Source organism: Ornithodoros turicata, chromosome 10, assembly GCF_037126465.1.
Source record: "Ornithodoros turicata isolate Travis chromosome 10, ASM3712646v1, whole genome shotgun sequence".
Lineage (NCBI taxonomy): Eukaryota > Metazoa > Arthropoda > Arachnida > Ixodida > Argasidae > Ornithodoros > Ornithodoros turicata.
In genome coordinates this window covers 18982701-19008986 of record NC_088210.1, presented here as the reverse complement: position 1 = coordinate 19008986, position 26286 = coordinate 18982701, and the positions used below count along the sequence as shown (strand labels likewise).

The window sequence follows — 26286 nt, the reverse complement described above, 5'->3', positions numbered from 1 at the left end:
AAATCAGTCAGTTTGTAAACTCTAGTCATGACAATCGGCGCTCTCCGTGGTCTGCGAACAAATTGATGAAATCTGCCAATCCAAGCCAAGCCAATACGATGTTTCACGGTACTTTTGGTATTTTGTTCAGCGACAGAAGTTGAAAATGAGCCAAGCTCCCGGTATTTATTGCGCTTGCTAACTTTTGTACGAGCTGTTGCACTGGACGATTTATACGTTATTTGTTATGTCGTTCGATTCTAGGCGGAAGTGTAGCGATGATATCCGATCAAGTCAGTGCAGTATGCTATGCGTTCTGTAGAGAGGGAGGTCCGCAAGGTAGATTCAGACTGAAACGTAGTGAGGCTGGGTATCAATTTCATCGTCCGTCCCGTACTATTCTGCGTCTCGTGTCTTGTCACTGCATAACAGCACAGTGGACGAATATTTAAAATTTGTGAACTGGCGGGATGTGATTGATGGACGGAATGGAACAGTGCCGGCTCACGGATGTTCCATCCCACTTGTTTTCTTCTTTGCTGTGCGTGTCGATGTCACGTACAAGACAAACGTACATGCACGGATTATTGTTGTTTGCGTATAAGCCGTGACACGCTGTGCAGGCTGTCGGTGTCATGTACACAGAACAATGCAAAGCACGGATGACAGTCTGCCGGCGACCCCGCTTGTTCTCGTTGATTTCATTGGCTACTGGGCCATCGTTAGCAGTTATTGTAGGAGCGCTCCTTCCATTTACAGCATAAATCGTTCACAGATTGCTAGCGCACAGAACCAAGGAAATGACGTTTGACGCTGCCATTCGACGCATCCTGATAAATATCTATTCCGTTTTTAACTATGTCTGCGTTTTCCAGTCGCAGATAAAGAGGTCAAACCTCTGTTACCTGGTTCCCAACCAGCACTGGCCAAGCCCACTGATGCTGCACCAGAGAAGGCTGAACAAGACAGACCAACAGAGCAGAAAAAATCTGAAACAGCTCCTAGTACGTGTCATTATTTGAAAGTGTCGCATTTATTTATTCGTCTAGCATGTTGTTATCTATACATATCAGCAGTCATGACTGGTAACTGTATGTGATGCGTAATATTGAAAATAGCTCAACAGCAAGCTACAGTACCGTCTAAGGACCCAGTACAGCCAAAGGTGGAAGTGGTGCACGCCCAGCCACCACCAGGTGAGGATGTACTCGTATCGCTGTACAGCATGTGCCGAAATAAAGCTGCATTTTTTTAGAACGCCTTTTACAGATTATTTGTGCATTTCTAGAACAGAGAGGCTGTGTGGAAACAGAAATATCAGTGAAGGACTTTGAACCCGATCAAACGGTAAGCTCCTCTACGTTTGGTAACTTTGGAAACTGTACTGTCTCAGGGCCCCCACGGCTAGATTAAGTAAGTCCCTATGAGCAGTGTACCTTCACCTGCAGTTACCTGCCAGCATTAGCTAACCCCTGCCGCAGGCAGTTATCACCCCTCGCCCCACTGGGGCCCTGAGCGAGGCAATGTCCAACCCCTGGTATGCAGTCTGAAAGGATGCCCTGAAGTGAACTACAGGCCAGTAGCTATGTGCCTTTATCTGATGCAGTATTGACGCATCTGAGCACTTGTGGGTGCAGAATTTGTTTGGAATAAAACAAAATCACAAAGCGGACGATGCGGAATATTTGGAGTGTGTATTGATATCCGGATGAGATAGGAAAAATGAGTACATTTGGTGAGCCGTCCAATGACAGTCTGGCAGCAATGTACATGTCATTAGCATATCATCAACAGCTTGAACATTAATATTTCGTGCTGAAAGAGTGCAGTGACTGCTCTTGAGTACCATGGCATGTCAGGGTTGACCTTTCGTACAAGACACGGTATCACGGTTTACCCGCACTTCCCTGTATATTGAGGAATCTATGAGATACTCACTTGAGGAAATAAATCTTCATTTCAGGAAGTTGACTTCAATCATTACCGCATCGGAAGGATAACCAACCTCGAAACATTGCAGGCTCCCATAGTATGTTACCTTCAAGTTATGTCGCATGCCTTTTTTTTTTCTTTTCATCTTAATTGATGTGTGCTGCTTGGAAAAATGGAGCTTGGAGTTTCTCTCTCTCTCTCCTTTTTAGTTCATTTGTTTCCGAAACAACCTCATCAAAAAGATCGAAAATCTCCAGCACCTCACTACCCTGAGAGAACTTGAGCTTTATGATAACCTCATCACAAAGATTGAGAACTTGGATGCGCTTGTGAACTTGGAGTAGGTTTTCTCTCGACGTTCTTAGCATCCCCGGTGTTTGTGTGTGTGTTTGTTTACTAAAGTGTTGTTCATTTGCGTTGCAGAATCCTGGACGTGTCTTTCAACAGGATACCCATTATTGAGAACCTCGATGCCCTTGTAAATCTGAAAAAGTTGTTTCTGGTCAACAACAGGATCACGAAGATCCAGAATTTGGACAAGCTCGTTAATCTGGAAATGTTGGAGCTGGGCTCAAACAGAATCAGGGTATGAGAGACCCTCATGTGCTTATACTATACTGTTTTCCCCACCCAGTTCCCAGTGAGGGACTACAATGAGTTCATAAGTCACACACAGTATGTACAGCGATTGTGAAGAATTGGTGTGACTATAACAGTACGACTCAAAAATTGGGAGTTCCTAGCTAGTTCCGTAGACTTCCGATGAAACACCTAAGATGAACCAGGCACATGGCGGGATCCTTGGTTGAGTGCTTGGCCTGTGATCTGCATGCCAAACTTGGACTTAAGTACAAAAGACGTTCCATATGTGCACAGCTGTGTCATGCTCAACATCGTTGCTCGACACCTACAACTGCCTAGTTCATTGCCTGTTTAATATAGTTCTTTGTGGGTGTGTACACTAACAGATATTTCAACAGGGAATGCTGTTTAACAGTCCATACAAGGTTTCTGACTTGGGGACTTGGGATTTTTGCTTGTGAATGAAGTAGTTTGGCTCATTGGCGCGGCTTTGGTAGTTTAGGTGAGCAGTGTGGGCTGACGTAGGCCACATATGACAGCACGTCGGCAGAGGCTTGGCTTAACATTAATACATAACAAGCTCGTTAAGGTACAGTCATACGTACCACGACCTACTAGATTACAACGACCATGTCAGGCGCACCCCTTCCCAGCGCCGCATTTGGAAGCTAGCGGTGGCGCTACTCATCGGCCCGGTTATTGCTTCCTCAACTTCTACAATACTTTGTACTTCAGCTTACCGTAGTATTTTTGTACAAGCGGTGGATGTCCCACGGAAGATATTTCATTCTAAAGTTGATTATCATCATCATTCTACACGTTTTCATGGGAGCTCTTGCCGTCGTCTGCTACAGTAGTCGTACGTCTGCTTCTGCGCGTTTCAAATTCAAATTTCCATTGTCCTATCATGATGTAGATCTCGCGGGCCGTTGAGTAGCGCCCCTGGCGGACTGTGCGGACCGGCTCCTCATAGGGGTTGCCGATTATGACGTGGTCGTTATAATCTAGTAGGTTGTGGTACGTACACAGATCAGAAGGTAAGCTTGTCTTGTGTTCAGAGAGGGGTAATTTGACATTTTGAATTAGGTGATTGAGAACCTGGACAAGTTGAAGAGCCTCAAGCATTTATTTGTGGGAAAGAACAGGATATCAAAGCTAGAAAACCTACATCCACTAGAAAACTTGGAGCTTCTCAGCATCCAGGTATGATGACGTGAAAAGATTGGTGTACTTATTCGACTTCTAATGCAGTAATGCAGAAGTGAGTGGGTACAGCAGGCGAAACTTTGCGACTTTCAGAGTAATCGTCTCGTGAAACTAGAGGGCCTTCAGAACAACAAGAGGTTGAGTCACCTGTACATGTCGCACAATGGCATTGAAGCAATTGAGAACCTGGATAACAATGTAAGTCTTGCCTTACTATTATTCTCCAAAGGAGACTGCGCATGCTTCCATAGTGTTAATTAAGCTGTCGAGGAGGACCTTTATGGTCAAAGGAGGACAGTTATGGTTGCCATGGAAGTCGATAGCACAGTGTCGACCTCTTTCCCGTTTCCTAGGTTTGAGTGGCTTAGCTAATATTGACGTACCCTAGACGTAGAAAGAATTTGGTTTGGCTTCCTCATGAGGTACGACCAAATTCTTTGGCAGCCTAGGCAGCATGCGTTATGACTAAGGTTTAGTTGCGTGCATGTCGTCGTGACTCACACTGACTGTTTTTCTATTTCAGGTTATGCTTGAGACTCTGGACTTGGCTGCTAATAGAATCAAGCATTTGAAGAACATCGACCATCTTGTGAACGTTGAAGAGTTCTGGGTACGTACAAGTCTCTTTTTAAAAAATAACTGTTAAAGAAACAGTGTCGAAGAATTTTGATGATTGAGGTGTGTCCTTACCACGTAAGCATTTGTGCCGATTTGGTCCGAGGTGACACCTTAGAGGAAATTGTGGCAGAAATGTGTACCTAATGGTGAATTCGGGTGGTCAAAATGTGGCCACATGGCATAGCGCTCGGAAATTGCTAGCCCTGCGCCCGTGCGTGATCACGTGCTCAGAAGGAGTGCTCAGAGGAGTGCTCAGAAGCTAGTGGTCTTAGACGCTTGGATCACGCTAGGGCCATCGCGGTCGCTCGTCCTCAGGTTTCGTCGTCTGCTAATGGATGTGAACTTGGACGTGGGGGCCAATGCGGGCCCTCGCCACCCTTGCGGTGCGGATGTGACGACACCGAATGTAGTTGGGCGACCCGCTGCCCGGCTGTATCGAGGCCAGGAGAAAAAAGTGATAGCTGGCAAATTCCTGCTTTTCGAGCGACACGCAAACCTGCAGGATTGCTGAGTTGTGACCAAGCGAACATAACTGCTGGGCACCTGGATGACCACCCGAATTTGCTATATGTTACTAATGCACATAGTTTTTTTCAAAGTAATTATGATGTTACCAGTTTATCGGGAATTGAATTATCGTAAGCCTAAGTAATCTCAAGTATTCATTAATACTTTTGAAGGGGAGTGTGCCCTTCCCTTCACGACTTCCAAAGATTGTATCGTCTATATTCTAGCAGGTTCCTCATATGTTTGCATACTTTTCAGTTCAATGACAATCAAGTTGACAACTTTGATGAACTGGAGGTCTTAAGGAAGCTGCCAAAGCTGGTAACTGTGTACTTTGCAAGCAACCCCATCGAGAAAGATCCAATGTACCGGCGAAAAATCATGATGATCTGTCCGACTGTTAAACAGATTGATGCCACCATGTGTAGGAAATAAATGTTCTTTTTTTACAGTTTATTGTTTCTTGCTATCAAAATGTTGAATGCTGATCTGTAAATAGCAGCAGTTTGGGCATATTGAGTTTCTGATACATGCTGAATGTGATGAGAGCTACGGGCATGGATTGGCATCTGCCTTCCAGGGGACAGTGATTGGGGCTATGCCTAGTAATGGCGAATTCGGGTGGTCATTTCGTGGCAACACTGCCTAGCGCTCGGAAATTGCTAATCTCTTGCCCGCGCTGCATCGCGCGATCGTTACCACCCGAACATGAGTGCCGAGAATCTAGCGGTTTTAGTCTCTTGGGTCACGCTAGGGGCATCGCGGTCGCTAGTCTTCGGGTTTCATCGTCTGCTAACCCACCGGACGACACCGTCGCAACCGTGCTTATCCCGGCGCCGGCTGTGCTGTCTGGGGTTTTTCCTGGGTTTTCCTCAGACGCTTTCACCCAGTCGGCCCAGGGCGTCAGTAGTGACGTTACCCACCGACAGCGGCGAGCCCTTTCGTCGCACCACCACCAACAGTGCTTCAGCGACTGTAGCCATGACAAGCCGCATGAGCCACCGGTAGCCAAAGCAAGCCTATGTTTGAAGCCTATGAATATCCACGAACGAATTAGTGAGAAGAGGCATCAAGCAGGCCTCCTGCAACTAGGTTGATTGAGACAACAGAAAAACGTCGCAGGCAGTGGAGTCACGCCGCAGAATGAGGGTGACGCGACGGAAGTGCCCTGGTCACTACCGTCGCTTCCTCCCTCATTCTGCGGCGTGATGACTTCAAAAACATAAAGGAGCCACTTTTCCAGCACGCGATTTTTTTACTACGTGCCGTATATTTACTGTGCCTATCATTTGTAGAACACCGACATAGCATTAGCAGCATGTCGAGTACCCAGACCAGTTCCTGGTTACATCATACCATTAGTTCTGCCTAAACGGTTTCATAATACTCGAAATTTATTGGCGCTGAATACATTGCATATGGGTCTGTTTCCAAACTGAAAGGATTCTTATCGTAGAGCAGCCTAGACAATGAGCGGCGTCTTGACCTGGAAAAGGGTAGGGTTACAAAACAACGCCACACCAAGCCAAAACACCAATGCTCACCTTGAAAGAACCGCTCATGCCTAGCACATCAGAGTCGCCCCTGAGATACAGAAGACGATATCTGCCCACCAATAGAAGATTTTGGCTGCCAAATAGCACCCGGTAAAAGGTAGGCCCGGACGAGGGTCCTTCGTTCCGGACCGAACAAGAGCTCGCCGCTAAAACCCAGGGGGACAGGGCTTCGGCCTTGTAGTCAGGGTGGTCACAGGGCGATGGAGTGTCACAGGAGCCGCCGCTTAGAAGCACAGGTTTGCGATGTGTCCAAGCGCTGTTGGGACGGGTGCTTGGCTGTTGCCGTTCGGAATATGTCCTGCAGAACGCAAAGTTCGTAACTCTTCGCTCTGAGAACTGAACTGGCTTCAAGGCTTTCGCAACTCGGCTGTTGCCCGATATAATGGCTTGGCGCTTCTGTCAATAGTACTTCACTGTACTGCGCTGGACAAAAGCTTACGGAACAAGTATCTGGATTACTCTCCATGGACTGTTCCACTGCTCTGGACGGGTGCGAGGGTGTTGCGAAGGGAGCGAATCACACCGCTTCCGCGTTAGACCAGCACTGTACATTGGATTTCTGAAGGCTTTCTGCGGGGATTTTTGTGGATGATTTTCATCCCAAGGGACAACTTGGTCTGCTGGATTTTCGGCCCTCTCTTTCCCTCTGTCGAATCCTTTCATGTGTAACTGAGAAGCCCTCACCGACGGGTACAAGAACATCACCTCACAGAAAGCAGTACAAAACAACTTTTACGAGGTTCACCTACCCAGGAAATTTCCATTCCTTGCAGGGTTGCGCTATGGAGCAGGGTTACAGATAACCTTCCCAGCGCCTCGCCATACTAGGTTACCCAAATTTTCAGGAAACGACCACATGGCTTATATAAGCTCTTATATACACTGCATGTATTTTCTATTAAAATTTGTGGCTGGGTTAGTTTTTTTTTTTTTTTTACTAGGTTACCGATCTCAGGTCCCGAAATCCCGGGATAATGAGTATCGGCTTTTTGAACAACGAATATGTAGTGGTCGAAAGAACGATGTTTTACCGACTTTTGGTTCAAGCGGCCCTCCCCAATATCATTTCCAATCTGAAACCCAATCAACCTTATCGTCGAACCACGCAAGCTATATCCGATAACGAAATCATGAGTCTTCCTGTCCATAAAGGTAAGAATTGAGAAATTATGCATTCGGTAATGACTGCAATGCTTTTTTTACATACGTACGTATATTTTGCTTTGCTCAAGTAGGCCGTTCCCGTTATTACGAAGGACAAACCCCTGTGCGGTATACGATCTACCTAAAGTGACGTTCTGTGAACGCTGCAAGTGCCTTGTGCTTTAGACAAGAGAAGTTTCATACCTGACCGACTCCACCGTTTCTTCGCTCTCAAGAGACTTCACGTCTTCCCTGAACGTTCGACATGTAGATACATGCTTCAGAGAATTCCGGTCGTGGAGCCTGCAGACCTTGGTAGTCCCTTGGCAGGGTACGGGCTCCACAGCGGAGTGAGGTGGACGACGTCCCAGCGGAGGAGAAGGTGGCGTGGGAGGACTTTCATCGCCGCATGTACAACGCGGATGGCTCGAACACACAGAGTACAGTTTTCGGGCCTCTGTCATCAAGTGGGCCGGAAGGCTGTCTACAGGGTGCCGCGACGCCCATACAAAGCAGATGTGGTCACCCAGGCTGGTGAAATTGTCCTACGTTTTGTATGCCGTTCCTTCAGATTAGTGCTCAAAAGCATGAATGGCACCTAAAAGATGCATCTTTGTACCGCGTGATATGAACATGCTACATTCAGAAACGGTCGCGCGAAATATTTCCTTTAAGAAAGCGCGCTCCTCCTGGCGTGACGTCAGCCCATCCGTTCACTTTCATTGGCTACCGAGAATAGTCTCCTACGCGCGTCACTATTGGCTGTATGAGATGACGTCAGAGACTTGCAGCCGGGGAAGAGGCTTTACTCACATGCGAGATTGAAAGGCCTCTTGCACGCCAGGATTACTCGCACACTTTTTGTGCGGATAAATCCCCCACCTTCCCTCACAAAGGGGGGGGGGGGGTGCTTGTTCTAGTGCTCTTTTTCGATGGTAGCGCTTTGCTATGGGTGTGCACGAGCGCGTTCAAGCCACGTATTGGATGTTGATGGACTGACAATGAACAATGATATATGCTGCACATATTAAGTGTTCTTTCACACGAACCTTATATAAAGCAACCCAGTCCGACGGAAGCACGTCCATGTCAGCGTTCGTGTAATACCAGGCAAAGCAGTCATGGCTGATAGTCCAGGGTCCCACCGGAAAGAAGAATACAACAGGCTGCTCTGGCCTTGCAAACACCTGCAATTAATACGCGGGTTAGGTCTCTGAATGCGGTAAAGAACGCGAACAATACGGTACTACAGTTTGGAGGAACCACGCGACGACGTGTTTGTCCAATCACTGGGCAGCAACAAAGGGGTATTCGTGGACCGGCATGGGTTCAGAGGGACCAAAGAGGTTTCTTTATGGGCAGTAGGGGAGAGGGGGAAGTGGGGAGCTGTGCAGACGACTGACCTACTTGCATAGTGTGTTGTAGATGCATTTGCTGTAGATGCAAACCGAAATAGAAAGGAAGGAGGGAGGGTGTGATTTTTACCCTAATCGTGGACAGGTCAGCTTATTTTACTGTTCGACGTCCTCAAGGAGACTGCGATCAGCCCAATCTTCAACGTGTCGTTATCCCATAACGTGATTCGCCACGAGCTCTTGCGCGAGCCTACCACAGCGGCTTTGGAGCGCACGAACTTTAAATATAACGATCGCTATGTGAAAGTTGGAAGGTCGGATCGCTGCTGCCGGTGATGCTCAGCGGGAGCAGCCGGTTTGTCTACCAAACCAGCACGCTGGTCTAGTAGATGGAAATTAGCCATTCGCTTGCAGCGGCGCTGCGCTAGTAGACAACCGTAGAATGCGGCCCATCGCTGTTACCATTACACGGACGACTGGTCCTCACCTTCCATTGGATCGAATTGCGGGTATCTCACCGTAGGATGGATTGGTTGTGGTTGTGGCACTTGCTGATCGGAAGCAGAACGCGCGGTCGAACAAGCTCGTGATATAGTGTCCACCATCAAGGTTCGAATTTATTGTCATTTTGAACGCAAAACGGGCGCTTTCACTTTGCTAATAACGTTGCCTACGGTACGTAAAATGGCGAATGGAAGAACTTCGCGAAATCAACGACAGGTGGCGCCTACATATGAACTGCGATGATCGCCGGTCTTCGATCGTTCTTATTGGGTTTCGACTGAGTTTGGACTCTAACGCCTTTGTATGAAACTGCAGTTGAGGTGCATCTTCTTGAGCGCGCAATTGTTTTCCTCGCGTAATTGACGCACCTCCTGTATGCGGACATTATGCGAGCAAAGACGGTATTTTCCGTTGAAGCTCGGGTTCTTCACCGCAAACATCGATATTTACTGGACAAAGTACCTTGATTGTGAAACTTCCAGAGACAGGTTTGTGGTCGCTTTGGATATATAGGTCGTGGCTCTGGTAATGGTGTTGTTTTACGTCCAGGACTACGTTCTCGTAAGCATCCCTTGTGAAGCGGTACATGATCCTGTCCGTCCACGCGGGCTTACGGCGACTGAAAGGGCACGGAAGTAAGCGAATGTGTATTCAGGGTGGTCCATCAACCATGATAGAAATTCATAGTAAAAAAACGAAGGCCCCGTAGAGACATGCGGTCAAGGGATTTTTTTCTGCCAATAACTTGCCATATATTGGTAACATTTTAATTTTATTTCAATTGACGGAAAGTTAATTTCTTGAACTGAGCCCCGAAATTTCCCAAGGCAACCTAACGTTTTCTTTGCGGAAATGGGTTCCCCGTGGTCATTTTACTCCGTATAGCACATAATCCCACTCGTAATGCAATGGCAATTGCTGAAATAAATTCGCTGAAAATTCGTGGAAATAAGCCCTTGGCTTAGCCTCTTTTTTGACGGCTCGTAGTTTGAGCGCAAAGCTGCGAAGAAATGAGGTTACATTGACACGCCACTCGGGGGAAAGGGTTACAAATCTTATCCACGGAACAACCAGGCGCGATGAGTGCGGGAATCAGAGCTATCTTATCAAAAATGAGGCCACCCGACGGCTTGTAACCCTATCCCCCCTCGTGTGGCGTGTCAATATAACCTCCTTTCTTCGGAGCTTTGCGCCCAGACTAGGCGGAGCCAAGGGCTCATTTCCACGGATTTTCGGCGTATTTATTTCGGCAATTGCCATTGCATTAAGAGTGGGATTATGTGCTATACTGAGTAAAATGACCACGGGGAACCCATTTCCGCAAAGAAAACGTTAGGTTGCTTTCAAGAAATTAACTTTCCGTAAACTGAAATGAAATAAAAATGTTACAAATATGTGGCAAAAGTTATTGGCAGAAAAAAAATCCCTTGACCGCATGTCTCTCCGGGGCCTGCGTTTTTACTATAAATTTCTAACATGGTTGGTGGACCACCCTGTATCGTCACCGTACCTGAAATTGTAACCTTGACTGTCCACGAGGTACTTGTAGGTGGGTAAGAAAGTGATCTCATGTTCTTGGAAGTGGTGAAATGCTTTTTTGGCCCTCATGGCGTTTCTTAACTGTAAGAGTTGACTGCAAGTGTAGGAATCACTTGCGTAGAAGACCGACCTGACCGAGAAACTGACCTGATCTTTCTGTAAGAAATTGTGTACTGTCCCCTTTCCTATGGAGAGTTGCAGGTCGTGTATGGTGCAGTCATCGATGCGAAAATTTAGGTCTCCAAACCAAAACGCGTAACTGGAAATGCCAAGCTCCCATGAGTCCCGTTTTCCTTTCACGATGAGCGTGGACAGGAACTCACTTGTGGTTCAAAACACTGGTTGCATTCAGGTCGTCGAACGTCTGCTTCTCAATTATAGTGTTATACTCCTGAAATTAAAGCAGCATTTTATCAGTACAAGAACTGCCGTACGTGAACTAGTACATGCATTTATACGCTGTGCGAGTTCACTTTCGTGAGCGGCGAGGTGGCAGTCGATGAAGCACGTTGAACAGCCGTACATTATCATTCGAACAGTCACTCCGCCCTTGTTGCCCTGAAATGATCCAGAGAACCTCACTAATGCGGAAGGGATAAAATACACTGTTGATTACCCAGACACCTCCGAGACCAGTCCTTGTGTACGTAGACTGGACCCCGCGCAAGTAAATCAGGTGTTTACGCTTGAGGAAGATGGCCAGCACGAGACCTTGTAGCCTTACGTGCTTCACCTAGGGGGTAATTTCGTCTCATGCGGTATAGGCGGCATGAGTGACAGTGTTCTCCAGTGCGTACGAGCGAAGGTGGTCGATATGGCCGTGTACTGCTTGCGACGCACTCGACTGTAATCTCCAGCTCGCGGCGCAGCGATCCCCTGTCGGCAATATCGCGCGCGAAGGAGCTGTACCAAATTCCGCGGGGAGGCCAGTGGCGAATCCAACGGGGGGGGGGGGCTATCACCCCCCCCCCCGCCCGCCAACTCTAGGTCTCCCTGTGTCCCCTCCCCAGTTACGCGCTTCGACAAAGAAACCGCCCCCCCCCCGAAACACAGGGTCTGCACCAGGGTTGCGGAATGGGATCACCCATTCCATTCCGAGGAATGGAGATTTGTGATAATTCCATTCCTTTCAATTCCTCGGAATGAAAAGGTATGGCCAATTCCCACTCCTGGAATGGCTTGGCAACCCCACTCCATTCCTTTAATTCCATCAGTAAAAGAAAAGGGACCGGTAACCGTGCTGGGTAGCCCATCAGCGCTTATAGAGAAGATTGACATTACCCATCACGGAAAAAGCAAAAAGACGAGGTTATTTCGCCCTTGACCGTGTAGCACCCAGACTAGTCCATTCCAATTCCATTCCACCTGCGAAAAAAATGCCTAATTCCATTCCATTCCAAGGTCAGTTTCCGCCATTCCTATTCCATTCCGGGCTCTGATAAATGTGGAATGATTCCGGAATCATTCCAACCCTGGAGTGGCAACTCCCCAACTCTGGACTGGATCTCCAGCACCATTGATCGAGAGATGTACTTCGGCATCGTCTGTCTGCAATGCCATTCTTGTCTTCTGGCCTCGGAAATTTTGGTACACTTCCTTCGCTAGAGGATCGTTCCACCGCGAGCTGAAGGTTACAGGTCACGTGTTGTGTGGCAAGCCGTATACCTTAACGTAACGGTACTTGCGCAGAGCAGCTCTAACAGCTTGTATCCATGGCTCTTCAAAAAATGCTTGTCGCAAAAGGCACTGGGGTCGAGCACTCACTTCTTGAAACCTGCAATGGGCGTGCAATGTAAGGTTACGTGTCTACGGTATTCAATAAATAAATAATGGTACTAACCCTACAGCGTACAGGTCTGGTAAGGCACTTCTGTTGACCGGGTGGTCAAGGCCCAACGCAGAACACAAGTCCTCGATAGGCCCCCGGCAAACCACGTTCCAAGTCATGATGTACACTCTGACAAAGGAGAAGACACTGTGCATAACAAAGCGTATCGTTACGTTACTTACTGCAAAAAAAAATTACTTAAAATCCTTCATTTGAACTTCTGGTTCGGAGGACATCTGTCACGGCTGATGCATGTATGACCAGGACTACACTTTGGAAACAGGAAGGTACAGTGTAGTCAAGTCCCAAGGGTGTACTAGACGTATGCATTACCTCGTCAGATTCAGTTATAGGACTTGGCGGTAGCTCAACTGTTTGGAATGGCAGCGACTATGACGTCTGAAGCTGTTCGCTGGCAGTTCAGATGATCTGGGTATCACGAATGATAGCGCGAGCCAAGAACGTCATGCGGTTACCGTGACGTAATCGCTTTAAAGCACCCCCAGCGTGCAACAAGTTGACGTCGACATTTCTCGTGGTTCCCTAGTGTCTACAGCCATTCCCTTAAACGCCCGGTTGCCTGGCACGCACCTAGTATGCGAAGGCCCCGCGTGCACCAGGTCATGCATTGTGTAAATGTTTCCGGAATTATTATTATTCATTATTATTATTATGCATCGACTCCTCTTGTGTTGTGTTGTTTTGGCAGCTTTCGATGCTCCCAAATTCAGTGAGCGCATAACATTTGAAATCAGACAGAACCAGACTCTATGAAATGGGGCTTGTGGATTTGTCTGCATAGCGAAGTTTGGTTAGAATTTTGTTTCCTCTGAAGTAGTCGCGTTGAATCACCGAACCAATATCATCTAGAACGAAAGCTATTTTCAAAGCCCTTGCGTTTTCTTTGTCGTAGCTGCTGACATCATTGCGAATGTCGCCCTATCGCCTTTAATTGAAGAAGTTTCTGTTGAAGAGCATCCGTATACGACTACCACCCATTGGATTTCATGGCGCTTTAGATACCTAAGCTGTGAATCCAAACTACGCGCATGTGGCAGGGTGTGGACCATACAGAAGTTGGAGCCGCGTTTTATTTACATGTGGTGGCTGATACGTCATATGTCCCCGTGTCGCGCATGTAACATGACTGCTGTAGAGCCACCGGTTTCCGGTTGGAACACACGGGTGCTCAACGTGGAACCGGCCTCACGATATGGGTTGAGCGTCGTTTGGCCTTGTTGCACCGAACGCGTTCAACACTTTGGGCGCGTTAAGTATCGGTTCCAGAGCGCACGGAGCGCGCTCTTTTTTACTAAATGCTATCACTCCTTTCCCGGAGCGTGGCGCTCTCGATGCACTCTCACTAAAGTCACGGGATTGGGAAAGTACCGCCATCCTCTGATCTTTGCCGCCGCGACCCTTGGAACAACAATGGCGGCCGCAGCATACCAACATGCCAACACGTGCAGCGGCCGCCATTGTTGTTCCAAGGTTGAGGCGGGAAAGGGAAAGCATGACGTTACTTTCCCCCAGGGAAAGGTAAAAGAAAAGGATATTGCACAGTTAGAATACCTGAAACACAAACGGAAACGACTTCAGGACGTAGAGGGTCACAGTCTCAATGGTCTTTTTTCTTAAAAAAAAGGGAAAGAAAAGAAAGAAGGAAAACAAAAAGCTGGAGGTGGGGCGGTACCGAAACGGAAACGTAACGGAAACGAAAGCAACGATGGTGGTAACCGAAACTGAAACAGAAACAAATAAGGGCCAGTAACGAATGTGGTAACGGAAACGAAAAAGATTCCGTTACCTTTCCCTGCTTTCCGCAATCCAGTGACTTTAACTCTCACACTCCAGCTTGCAGGTCGGGGCACGTAAGTGCTGCTCTGACTCCGTGACGTATGGAGGAAGGGGACGCCGTAAAACCAATGAGACGTCTTGGAAACTTCGCCGGGGCGCGTATCGCGCTCTGTGGCTCTGAAATTCCGTTTAGTGGAGACACCGGAGTACGAGGGACAGAGTACATCGAGCGCGTTGGGTAGAGCCGCTACTTAACGCGCCCACCTGCTTGTTCAACCCCAGCTCAAATCATTAGATGCGGAACTCCATGGAGGAAAAACAAAACTGCACGTGGCGTCAAGCACCGAAAACTGTGTGGTCCCTCCGGCTGTCGCTTGTTTCGAATTCGACTATTACGTCATTCGCGTCACGTGACCCCTGTGGCATTTTGGTTTTCCCCGGCAACCTTTTGCAGCTATGGCCTTAAAGGAGCATTAAAGTGGTATCTAAGATGGCCAAAAAACTGTTGTCATCTTGTCATTCCCACAAAATATTTCTGTCCAAAGTTGTTTCACCACGGTGCAATTAATTTGGAAAATCGCTGCCGCGCTCCAACTGCGGACCACACCCACTCTACTGTAACGTTGGTGGTAGAGAGCCCCTCATTCGTTCGTAGGAAAAACCGTCTGCTACGAACATTGCGAGCTGTTTCTTGTTGGCTTCTATTCTTTATATGATTTATATCACGTTTTCTAAAAAAAAAAAAAAGAAAACAAAGCATATATGCAGCCTGAGAAAATAAGATTACGATCACAAGAGTAAGGCGATGGCGGCGGTATTGTGGCGCCACCTGTTAGCCACTGACCTAACTGCGCAGTGAAAACGGTCGGACAGGCTGCACACTGTCGGTAAGCACGGAGTTTTCGCTGTACAAACGCAGTTAATTTCGGGCTGCACCACTCGTTCTTCCCGTGGTATCTGCGGTCCCAAAAAGTCGTGGTTGTGTCGTGGACAGCCTTCAAACCCTCCGTTTCGGACATCACGTAGCCGGAGAACGCATGGCGTCTCCGAAGCGGTAGCAGACGCTCCGGACTGCGCGATGTTGCTCACCTCGATCATGTGATCACAGGACCAATGAGGAGCGTCCTTTCCACTTACGTCACATAGTGACGCGCGTGGTGACGCTCATCACGTGCCTATCGTGAAGGCGAACAGGCGAAGGAGGGTGTTTCGCGCACGGGAGGTTCGGGGAGCTATTGCAGGCGTCCCAATTTCGCTACGGTTGCACTAATTGTGGGAAAACTGTTTTCGGCCGCCTAACATTCCATACTGACCAAAAACAGAAACAAAGTTGTGGTCCTCTAGACTGCTCCTTTAACAAAATCACCACAAAGGTTGTGGTATATGCGTAACCTTTGGCATGTAAAAAACATGCGTACGAAATACCTCGGTCCAACACTGTGCGGGTTTTACTGAAACGAATTATTACGAAGCGAGCTCTTCGCCTCTGTGAAGCGAGAGGGCGCTAAAAGCAACACGGTACTGACATCACCGGGCATCCGGCAAGGGAGAGAGAATGCAGGCTTGGAACCAGACAACGGAATCATCCTCCGGACGAACCGCCGTATAGTATGGGGCTGTTTTCTGCTCTTCGCATTTCGGTTCCGGTTTGCTATTGTAATCATTTATGAATTACTCGCGCAGAATGAATGCGAATGTTGTATTCGGTATCGGGGGATGGTTGGCGTTGGGTATGATGCTCACTTTTTTTTCGAATCCTTGCGAAGTCTTTCTTTAACTCATGTTTGTTCCGCAACCACTCCAGGCTCGTAAAGAGCAGCGGTTCGCGGTTACACGGTTCGTATTTCGAAAGTGTCTCTGGGGGGGTCAAAACGTGCAAGCTTTTTTTTTTGGAGGCAGGCGCTGGAGACGGCCTACGAATAGGGTACACATTTGGGGCTCCAGGGAGGGCACGGCACAGAACCCCACCCCACCCTCTGTACACCCAAAGCAGGATAGGGGAAATAATGCGAAGATTGTTTGTGGTAGGCCCCAGTGGACCGAAGACTGGCGGATTCGACGAGTTACTTACCTCTCTTACTGCAAAAGCAGTACTGGCATGACATATTCGCCAGCTTGCTAGCAAACTCCCTCCGTACAGAAATACCAGGACACAGTATATACTTATACAGTATACTTTCACTTATATTCACTCATCGAACGCTGTATTGCTATAAAGTTGTTTTGACGTCTCGTATTCACGTCTCTATATCTGCAGCAGTCGATTTGCTCAGAATATTCGCATCTGTAATTGCAGTCTCGTTCAGTTTGCTGATCCTGAGACGCTTCTGACGAAAGGGCGAACACGCCACGACGTTGATGGTCACCTGGTTATTGCCCGTCTGCAGCACACGCATGACCTCATCCTTGGAGAGACCGTCCAGAGACGCACCGTCCACGTGTGTCATCACGTCTCCAGGGAAGAGCTTCCGGTTGTTCACGGGCGTCGAATTGACGTGCTACAAGAGAAAACCACAACTGCGGTGCAGGTCATGCAATAGGCGTCTCGCTTACCATCAGCACGAAGACCCTGGTGTATTGTTTGGTGTCCTCGTTCCAGACCTTCACATCAGCAATGTCCAATCCATAAGGTTGGTTGCCCGTGCACAGCGTGGGTACTCCAGCCAGTACTACGGTATCTTTGGCAGCCATCTTCAAAACGCCCATGACATCTCGACGTGTAGTCAGTAGCCGGTAGACACTGGAAGCCATCACCGAAAGCACAAGCTGGTCTCCCGAACTGCCGATCATCTTTTGCACTCTTCCGAGCGGCACATCGTCCACTGGTGTGCTGTTCACGGAAAGCACGACGTCCAATGGGAGTAACTGCGACCGGTCGGCCGGACTATCGGCGGTTACTTTCTGAAAGTACGAAGCAGTTCCTTCGAACACGGGAACTATACGTGGTGCAAGTGCGTTAGGGCTCAGACTCACGTCCACATATACGAAGTAACTGTTGGCGGCTTCACCCTCAGCCCTTCGCAGGGAAAACCCGAAGCTCCAGTACTTGTTGAACTTTTTCTTTCTGAAGAGGATGAGGTCAATCTTTTCGGCACCGGGCGGATGGCCATCCTTCCCGTCCATGGCTGTAACGCAAGTTTCCAGAGTGGCTATATAAATAATCCGCTGCTGCTGAGTAAGGTGAAATAAGTGAAGGGCAGGACAGACCACCATTAATTGCTAGTCCATTTGCTGGTTTTCGTCCGTCCTATCCGCAACACCGAATATCCTTTGGATGTACGAATAATATCCTAACGGATTCGTATGTCTGAGGACGGATATCTGAGGGATATCCATCGGACGTACGAATTCGTTACGACATTATTCGTACATCCACGGGATATTCGGTGTTGTTGGGTATCCGTTCCGTGCTCCCGTATACCTCCCCTTATTTCGCCCTGAGGGTATATGTACACACCAGCTGGCTTGCCTCCGCCCACTCATGTAGCTAGAGGGGAGGTTCAACCGCCCCTCTACCGTACCTTTGCTAGTGCTTCTGGAAAGGGAAACGAGGGTGATATCCTCCTCCGCCATATGAGGTTGCCATAGAACCCCTCCCGAAATATTTTTCTGGCTACGCTGCTGCCTCCGCCTACTATGTTCGTCAATAATATAGCCTCTTTCAGTTTTGTCGTGTTTTCCAACATTGCTTTTAGCATGCTCGCGTCCGTCGCAGTCTTGGATAGGACTGAAACCCGCGTGCATGCTAAAGGATCCAAAGGGAAGGACACGTCAGACTGGGACAAGCTCCCGTGGCATACTGGTTAGGATGATCGCTTTCCACGCCGAGACTGGGAGGTGACACGGGTTCGAATCCACCGGCTGTGCTGCCCGAGGTTTTCCCTGGGTTTTCCGAAGACTTTCCAGACGAATGTCAGCACAGTTCCCCATGAAATCGGCCCAGGACGCATACTAACCCCCCCCCATCCCCCACTCCTTCCTGCTGTTCTCCCTCCATCTGTCCACGTCTGTACGTCGCTCATAGTCACAGTTGCTTCGCGGCTCCATGGAAGGCCCCCACCCATGAACCTTTCCCATCACATCCCAGACTGGCTTTTGTATTTCTCCATGAAATCACTCAACACTCCTCGGCGCACACAACCATTCGCACGGACAGGCATTTTCCCAGCACACCCCATAATGCCCTCCACCCAAAAGAAGAGAACAACACCCCAGTCCCTACTCCTGGAGATGAGTCTTTGGAAAATTGCTGTGTAATGGACTTACAGCTGAATGCGGTTTGAAGGGACGATTGTCCTGGTGTAGTGGCCTGGTAATCGATCCCAGAAGTTGTCATCCCAGAGGTGTTCATGAAGGAGTCGCTAACGTTTACTTGAGTCTTGCTTTGCTTTACCTGTAAGAAATTCCACGTAAGCGCTTTATTTTACAGTCGAAAGAGGTCCCGTGAAGGTCCGGTACAGTCAGGTAAGTCAGAGCCGGTATGTCAGAAGAACAACCTGTGTTCGTGCCATCGGTGGCCCCAGCCTGAGACATTTGCAAGTAAAGGGTTTATTACATGACGTCATCCACAGGAGACCGCCACTGGTTAGTAGGCAAATGTGATGCCATCGACCGCCATATTGTAGGTCCCATCCAAGCCGTTACCCATATCGCACTCACCGTATATTTGACCTTTCAAAGTTATTGTGCTATGTATGATTTGTATCATATCCAAGTAAATTTCATGTTTTCGGCGTTAATAGTCATCCAGAAAACATACGGCAGCGAACGAATGCGAGAACATAACTTCGAGGGACCTACAGTATGGCGACGAGGTGACGTCAGTGAATAAACCCTATACAGTGCTACATATAGTGAACCGAACTATATGGTGAATCGACCACAAAATACACCATGGCGCATTCCAGCAAGTCTTCCGGGTGTCGGGTATGTCGGATAGCATAGATACAAATATAGCCACTGATAGTCACAGTGAAACCGAAACAGGGCGGACGGAGAGCACCGCGGCGCTTCAAAACGCCATATTCCTTCGCGAATGGCACACACAAATGAGGTCACGTTTTAGTCGCGTTGGTGTCTTCATTCGCGCTCCCAGTCCACAGCGGAAAGAAAAGGCGGCTCCACCTAAGGGTTGCATTCTCAATGTCGTAATCCCGTGCGGAACGTGGTCGCTTTATCGCTCGCGTTTGCTTTGTATACAGACACCACGTGCACTTAGGGTTGCCACCTTTCGTAGTGAAAAATACCGGCCGAGGGAGAGGAGGTGGAATAGAGGGAAAGGAGGAAATTGTTCGCGGGAAAGGGAAAGTAAGTGAGGGGTGGACAGTATACAGAGAGAGAGAGAGAGAAAGAACGAGCGTACTGGCTCAAGACAACAACAATAATAATAGTGTATAACTAAGAAAACGACTGGTGACTACGGAGTTGGGTCTGTGCTCGATTTATTCAAGCTGCAGTGGAATGCTGAGAGCCACAAATACCGGCAAAAGGCTGCCGGTATCACCTTCCTACCGGCAACCGGCAGAGAGAGCAAATAACCGGCCGTGCCGGTATAATACCGGCCTTGTGGCAACCCTACGTGCACTCCTGGAGAAACCCGTGCCCTTCAGGCTCCTGAAGAGCACGGTCTTCGGTAGCCATCTTCGGAAAGGGCTACCGAAGATATAGGGCTATACCGATAGAATGAAGCAGAGCAATGCCATACAGCTAATATGTAAGGAATAATAACTGTAGTAACTGTGCCCGGGCTGTTTCGGTTTCACTATGGCTACAATATGAAAAGCTATATTTGAACGTAGCTTTCTTGCGCCTTATTGTTTGTTATAGTAGTTCCAGTCTAACAGGGAGGGGTCTGTTCTTTATGTTGCGCGTCCACGAGCACATATGCCTTATGCTGACGCGCATGGCTTCAAGACAGGGACCTCACGTTCTCCGTGCATAACGAACCGGCTGTAAGCACATCAGTCTCTGTACTAGACAGACGTCAACGTTACGACGAACACTTGCCGTTAGTACTAGCTTCTTAAAGGAGGGTGCTGCGTAGCAGAGAAGGGGCTTCTGATTGCTGGAACTGATATCCGTCATGTCCTCCATCTGCAAATGCTTCCGCGAGTCCTGAGAGTCTGCACCACTCTTTCGGTCGCGTTCCGCATCGGACGACAGGATCTCCTTAATGACCGGGATGTCGCATAGTTGAGTCTTCTCGTACAGCTGCTTCCAGTTGAAGTTATCAAAGAACGGGTGAGTCTTGAGACTGGCGTAAGTCTTAGATCCCAGCCGCTCGACCGGGTTCTTCTTCAACATGCGGTAGGTCATGTCCTTGGCGGTCGTCGTGGCCGAGTGCGGGTGCTCTTCAACGCGGGGCCACTTGAGTGGAGCAGTGATGATCCGCTCTCGTAGCAACTGCTTGGTCTTCCCTCGAAATGGGACGCGGCCAGTCATCAACTTGTACATTACGATACCTGATGACCACCAGTCCGCTGCTCGTCCTGTTCAAATGGGAAAAATGTCGAAAAATCGTTTCGTATACGTGATGACGGCTTACCATAGGGCCGCCTCTTCAGTATCTCCGGGGCCATGTACGGTATGGTTCCAGCCGACTCACCGTCGTTGAATTCCAATGGCGTCCTTCGGAAGTAGCCGCGGAGCATTCGCTTTGCGACTAGAATATCGATAACGGGCATAGCACGATTGCAAACAGATTGTGGAGCACTATCGTTTGATGCTTACAGTGACCGCTGCAGACTTTCGTTGTGTCAAAATCGATCACTTTGACACGTCCTCCAGGGAGTATGAGCATGCTGAAAAATAGGGTACATTTTCGTCGGTTGTACATCTAACGGCCGCATTCTTAAACGGTATTAGATTCCTTGGGGTGCCCTTAAGACTTCAATGGTGGCGCGCACGGACGGTACCTCCAGCGAGGAGCTCCTCGTGTAACCATCCATCCTTAATATCTCCAGGCTTCTTTCATGCCACATCGAGAGCGTAGAATGTTATATTTAAAACACAGTAGGTTCTTTCATTTAGAACATGTTTTGTGTTGTCGTAATTCTGTTCGCCGACCTGTTAAACAAAGTCGAGGAACTTCACGAGCGACTCGAGCTTGACGCTCGACGAAGCTCTGGCACTACCTCGAGATACTCGAGGAAAGCGTGGGGGTTTCCTCTCCATCGGGGGCGCTCCGGGTGGACGTCCATTCATGAATGGCAAAACCGACTTCGTGAAGCAGCTGGAGCTGAGGATCATCTAAGAATACGGCCGTAACTTTGTGTTTGGCTTTGTCTCAGGAGCGTGTGCGCGGCGAATCGTAACAAGTGCCACCACCAAACAATGTGCTCAGATCAATCCTGAAGTTGTCATCGTAAACGCGACACACCGACAGCAACGTGGGTTGCTGAGCACTTACTTGGAGACCTTGATGTCCCTGTGTAGAAAGCCACGCAGGTGCATGTGTTCAATGGCAAGGATAAGTTGCGCCATGATGATCTGTACGGCGTCAATCTTCATATATTCCTCTTTCGTCACAACCCGCATGAGGTCCAGCCCAGGGACATACTCCATTAAAGTGACATACGCTTCCTGAAAAGAGGTGTCATTCATGTAGTTCCTACTGTAGCAAGAAATGTGTTTTGTTCCTACAACCGAAGAGCTGCATGTCTAGATAGGGTTTGATCATTTTAGTTTATTTCGCTGCGTTCAAGCTTTCACTTGAAATGACCAGTAACTACAGGGCGACCAGGAATGAAAACTGGCCTGAACCAGAAAGCTGCACGTTGTGCTTCTAGGGATATAGTGCCTGGACATAAAATACTGGCTCCACAACGAACTGCTGCGATATTTATACAACGTACAAAAATTTATTCATTCTGATATTTGCATGGTTAATCAGTGCTGTGTATCACTATGCATCTTCAGCCTTGCAAGCGACGTGAGGAATATTCACCTTCACACAAAAACAGCAATAATACTTGACCAAGAATGGGTTTCGCACGACAGAGGCGACCACTTTGTCCATGGCCGCCTGCTTGTTTCTGCTGAAACGGTCCATGGCCACCAGTTTAACCGTGGCTGTGAAGTTCGCTGGTTTGTAGTTGGCGAGATATACAGCTCTGCAGAAAAGGTTATTTCGCCGTTAAAGACGCCGCCGCACTTTGCGTTGTAACGTTCGTGCATCTCCGCTTCGACATTTATGTACTTGCAGTTCCGTATTCTCGGAGAGTTGGTGACGTGGGTGGGTGAGGTCCACAACAGGGTATGACCCTGCAAGCTTGCACAATATTGCAGACTTGCATTTCTCGTTGCACAAGAGTATAGACTAAGAGTGAATGATAGCGTTATAACGCGAGCTGCTACCATTACTCAGTATCTGTACTTGGAGGTACCTTCAGGACCAGGACTGCGGCAGCTGTCAATCGCTTACGGGAAACGACAAGGCGGTTGCGTTGTCTTTGTGGCTACATGCTTACCCAAAGCCACCTGCGCCCAGCATTTTGAGGCTCTCGAAGTCACGCATTTTTGGGATAAACGTGGAGAAAGCGGGTTTCGGTGGAACGTCCAACTGCAAAGGAAACGCGCAAGCAAGTGAAAGGTTGACAAGCTGTAAATTTCGCCAATAGACGACTTCAGAAAATCCCAGTGCGCTTTGCGCACGCATTGCATCCTGGGCGCTTGATGAGCGGGAGAACGAAGAATAACCCTTCACATTTCGCTTTCGCTGACCTTGACACGTCGTGGACAAAATGGTCCGGTAGGGGAGAAATCAGAACAGCTTGGAGGCCACCCGTTTGTTTCGTATTAGTAAACTCCCACAGTTCCAAGCGGCGCTATGCACTCTGGGATTTTCTCAACTCGTCTATTAAGCGGTTGTTGTCGACCGTTCACTATGGTTGTAGTCTCACCCGATCGAGTTTGTGAACGATGGCGTCCCCTATCCCCATCCAGTCGGTGACAGACACTTCAGCTATCTTCTCCAAGGAGGTTGCTACTTCGCCCACAATAATGGTAAGCTTGCGGATGGTCAACGCCAGTGCCTTAGCAACATCGGGATCCTTTTTCGTACACTGAGCAAACAACACCGCATGTTACACTCGCTTCTCGTGCCATTTTGTCACACGAGCGGCATCCTGACGGAATATTCCAGGGGATGGAAAAGCTCATGTAGCAGAAGTTCCGCCGCTCGTTGCCGCAGGGTGCCTGAATATCGGAAGTGACGTACCGCGCACTTCGCAGACGACACCATCAGAGTGTTTTCCTGTTGTCTGCTGCAGTATACATCTCGTAATAATGGTATATGATTGTATATCGGTGCATTCCCCACGGTTATAGCAGTGCATGAAAAGATAAGGCATGCACAAAAGAGTACTAGTTGTGATGTGGAATCATGAAGCTTTACTTTTTCTTTTTTTTTTCTTTTTCATCTTTCGCTGGAATATTCTGTTGAATGTCGCTCGTGTAACTATACACGGTGAATGTCCTGTCTCGTGTTGACTCACCATCGCGTGAAGGCCGACGAGGTTCTCGACCATGTCGCGCACGTCCTCGTAGTTGATTACCTGCTTGTTGAGCTTGATGAGGCATTCCTGAGCGTGAAGAACAACTTCCTCTTGGCAAAAGTGAGACAGAGGGTCACGCTGAAGGGACACTTTGCTTTCGCGCTTTATGAAGAACTCCAACAACACTCCCGCAGTTTTGGGAATCTGCAGAGGATAAACCCGAGAATCTGAAGTAATTGGATAACGAGGCATAACTTAACAAACGGCAGCCTGAGTGGAGAATTCTCTAAGCCATTACGCCAGAAGCGGGTTCGGGCCCTGAAGTTGGCAGTCTTGAGGGTCTAAGGGTGCATGAACGCATGTAGGTTTTACTTGGTCATGCCGACCGATAGGATAGTAGCGGTTGAAGCATCACATCAGAAGTTCTGCTAACGGTGCATGTGAACCGATTTCTATTGGCGAATTCGGGTGGTCATTTCCTGGTAACAGGGCCTAGCGCTCGGAAACTGCTAGGCCGGAGGCCGAGCCGGATCACGTGACCGTTGCCACCAGAACATGAGTGCTAAGAATATAGCGGTTTTAGGTACTGGGGGCATCGCGGTCGCCTCGCATTCGAGTTCTGTCGTCTGCTGAACCGCGTGATTTCAACCTGCGAGCCAATGAGGGCACTTGCCACCGTTGCAGTGCCGATGTGACGACACCGGATATAGTTGAGCAATCCGCTGCTCGATCGTTTCGAGACTGGGGGAAAAAAAACGTGCTAGCTGGCGAATTCCGAGCGCTCGGAAAGCGCCACGTGAACATGCGAGATTGCTTCATTTTGACCGAGCGAACATGACTGCTCGGGATCTGGCAAAAAAAGTTGCCACAAAATGACCACCCGAATTCGCCATATACATCAATGCAGAACGACATTACAGGTCCTCGCACACATCGCAGGACGCGTACTCATAGATCCTCCGTGAATCTATTCCCATTCAAACGGTTCCCGTCAAATGGCAAGTGAAGAAGCTTAACAGTGTACAGAACATGCGCTAAACGTATCCAACGTTATCTTACTCTGGGGAACAGCGCTACGAGCATCTTCGCCGAGGTCTTCCGCTTGTCAGAAGCTGCAATAGAATTTTCAATATCATTAGGCTTCATCACGGCAACACGAGGTACAACGACGTTTTAGGAAGCAGTGCTAGAACGTTTACCTGTCTTTTGTTGCTGCTGTTGTTCTGTGGACGACATGGTCGCGGATTTACCTCGTCGGACACAGAAGCAATATGGTCCCACAGATCGCAATGGTTCAAGCGGCGCGATGGTTCCACTGGGAGCTGGTGAACAAGAAGAACAATGCTCTATAACTGCTCGTGTGCACGAGACAGGGCATCCTGTAGCACGTGCTGTTCTCAAGACGTCATTGTCCTCATTTTGAAGCGTCACCGTGTCACAAAGCAAATAGACGTGAAAGGAAGTAGACCCGCCATCCCGTCTTTTGGTACCGCGGACTCTTCCGCTCCATGAGCCATCTGCCATGCAGTAGTATCGTTCATCTCGTCATCCCATCCATTTTAGTCATTTGTTCCATCGCTTCATCCTCGCTTGCTCCGACCCATTGACACGTGGCCTATTGCCTTTGGCTGTGTGCCGGCTGACTCGCCGCTAGCTCTTTAAGCACTACCACACGCACTACAACACCATCACCTGCCCTGGCCAATCGCCCTTAGTGGCTAGCGGCCACTGCCCCCCCCCTTCCTCGCTGGAGAAGAAGAAGAAGAACGATTCCTCACCACTATACGACCACCATACATTTGCAATTAGAGAATGGAAATCCTCATTGCAAAGACACTTTTGAACAGTTTTGGCCCCTTCAATGAGCTCCTAACGTAGCGCAGTCAACTGGCAAATATATGCAACACCTAAGACAAATATACCACCTAAGAAGGGCCCTTTGGGGCTCTTATCGTTATCTGAACGTGCAGTAACATACAGTGGCCTGGAGAGTTCTGGCCCTATCGGGATCTCATCGTATCGGGCCCTGGAGCGTCGCAATTGCTATGCGGCGCTCGGTTTCTCACAATGCTTGTGATAAAAGATCGATGTAACGTACTGCTACAACGAGCAGCGAGACTTCTTGCAAGATGGTTTGACGAACATAAAAGTGAGGTTGAGCATATATCATGGCAGACACCTTGAGGAATTGCAGGTCAATTGAGAAATCGTCAGGGCATTATCGCCAAAGGAGACCCTGCGCCCTA

At 48.6% G+C, this 26286-nt stretch overlaps 4 protein-coding genes across 7 annotated transcripts; 1 reads left to right on the top strand and 3 right to left on the bottom strand.

Annotated features, from left to right (window-relative positions):
• Positions 1–53: 53 nt before the first annotated feature.
• LOC135370815 (protein phosphatase 1 regulatory subunit 7-like) lies at positions 54–5275 on the top strand. 3 transcript variants are annotated; one of them, XM_064604678.1, is made up of 11 exons: positions 54–161; positions 855–983; positions 1098–1175; positions 1268–1326; positions 1943–2008; positions 2121–2251; positions 2335–2497; positions 3580–3696; positions 3793–3897; positions 4223–4309; positions 5083–5275. In XM_064604678.1, exons 1-11 carry the CDS (start codon positions 146–148, stop codon positions 5257–5259), a joined length of 1128 nt encoding a protein of 375 aa, XP_064460748.1. In that variant the 5' UTR covers positions 54–145; the 3' UTR covers positions 5260–5275. The 3 variants fall into 3 exon arrangements, with proteins under 3 accessions (XP_064460748.1, XP_064460747.1, XP_064460746.1); XM_064604677.1 differs by lacking the exon at positions 54–161 and adding an exon at positions 212–281; XM_064604676.1 differs by lacking the exon at positions 54–161 and adding an exon at positions 243–318.
• Positions 5276–6200: 925 nt separating this feature from the next.
• LOC135370247 (inositol polyphosphate 5-phosphatase K-like) lies at positions 6201–13226 on the bottom strand. Of its 2 annotated transcripts, none has more exons than XM_064603951.1 (14): positions 13083–13226; positions 12948–13020; positions 12762–12878; positions 12587–12695; positions 11538–11654; positions 11372–11479; positions 11245–11312; positions 11069–11180; positions 10893–11002; positions 9845–10001; positions 8573–8710; positions 7728–8068; positions 6369–6678; positions 6201–6310 (listed from the first exon to the last, which is right to left on the bottom strand). In XM_064603951.1, exons 2-14 carry the CDS (start codon positions 12983–12985, stop codon positions 6287–6289), a joined length of 1749 nt encoding a protein of 582 aa, XP_064460021.1. In that variant the 5' UTR covers positions 12986–13020; positions 13083–13226; the 3' UTR covers positions 6201–6286. The 2 variants fall into 2 exon arrangements, with proteins under 2 accessions (XP_064460021.1, XP_064460022.1); XM_064603952.1 differs by having other exon boundaries at positions 12948–13015.
• Positions 13227–16704: 3478 nt separating this feature from the next.
• On the bottom strand, positions 16705–18977 carry LOC135370245 (uncharacterized). The gene is made up of 4 exons (XM_064603949.1): positions 18813–18977; positions 17520–17671; positions 17100–17447; positions 16705–17044 (listed from the first exon to the last, which is right to left on the bottom strand). The coding sequence occupies exons 1-4, from the start codon at positions 18895–18897 to the stop codon at positions 16784–16786; spliced, it is 846 nt and encodes a 281-aa protein (XP_064460019.1). The 5' UTR covers positions 18898–18977; the 3' UTR covers positions 16705–16783.
• A 1283-nt stretch (positions 18978–20260) lies between these two features.
• On the bottom strand, positions 20261–25750 carry LOC135370244 (microtubule-associated serine/threonine-protein kinase 2-like). The gene is made up of 10 exons (XM_064603948.1): positions 25240–25750; positions 25100–25152; positions 24041–24244; positions 23447–23608; positions 23015–23106; positions 22492–22657; positions 21955–22127; positions 21276–21346; positions 21091–21207; positions 20261–21034 (listed from the first exon to the last, which is right to left on the bottom strand). Exons 1-10 carry the CDS (start codon positions 25562–25564, stop codon positions 20469–20471), a joined length of 1929 nt encoding a protein of 642 aa, XP_064460018.1. The 5' UTR covers positions 25565–25750; the 3' UTR covers positions 20261–20468.
• Between the last annotated feature and the right edge of the window lie 536 nt (positions 25751–26286).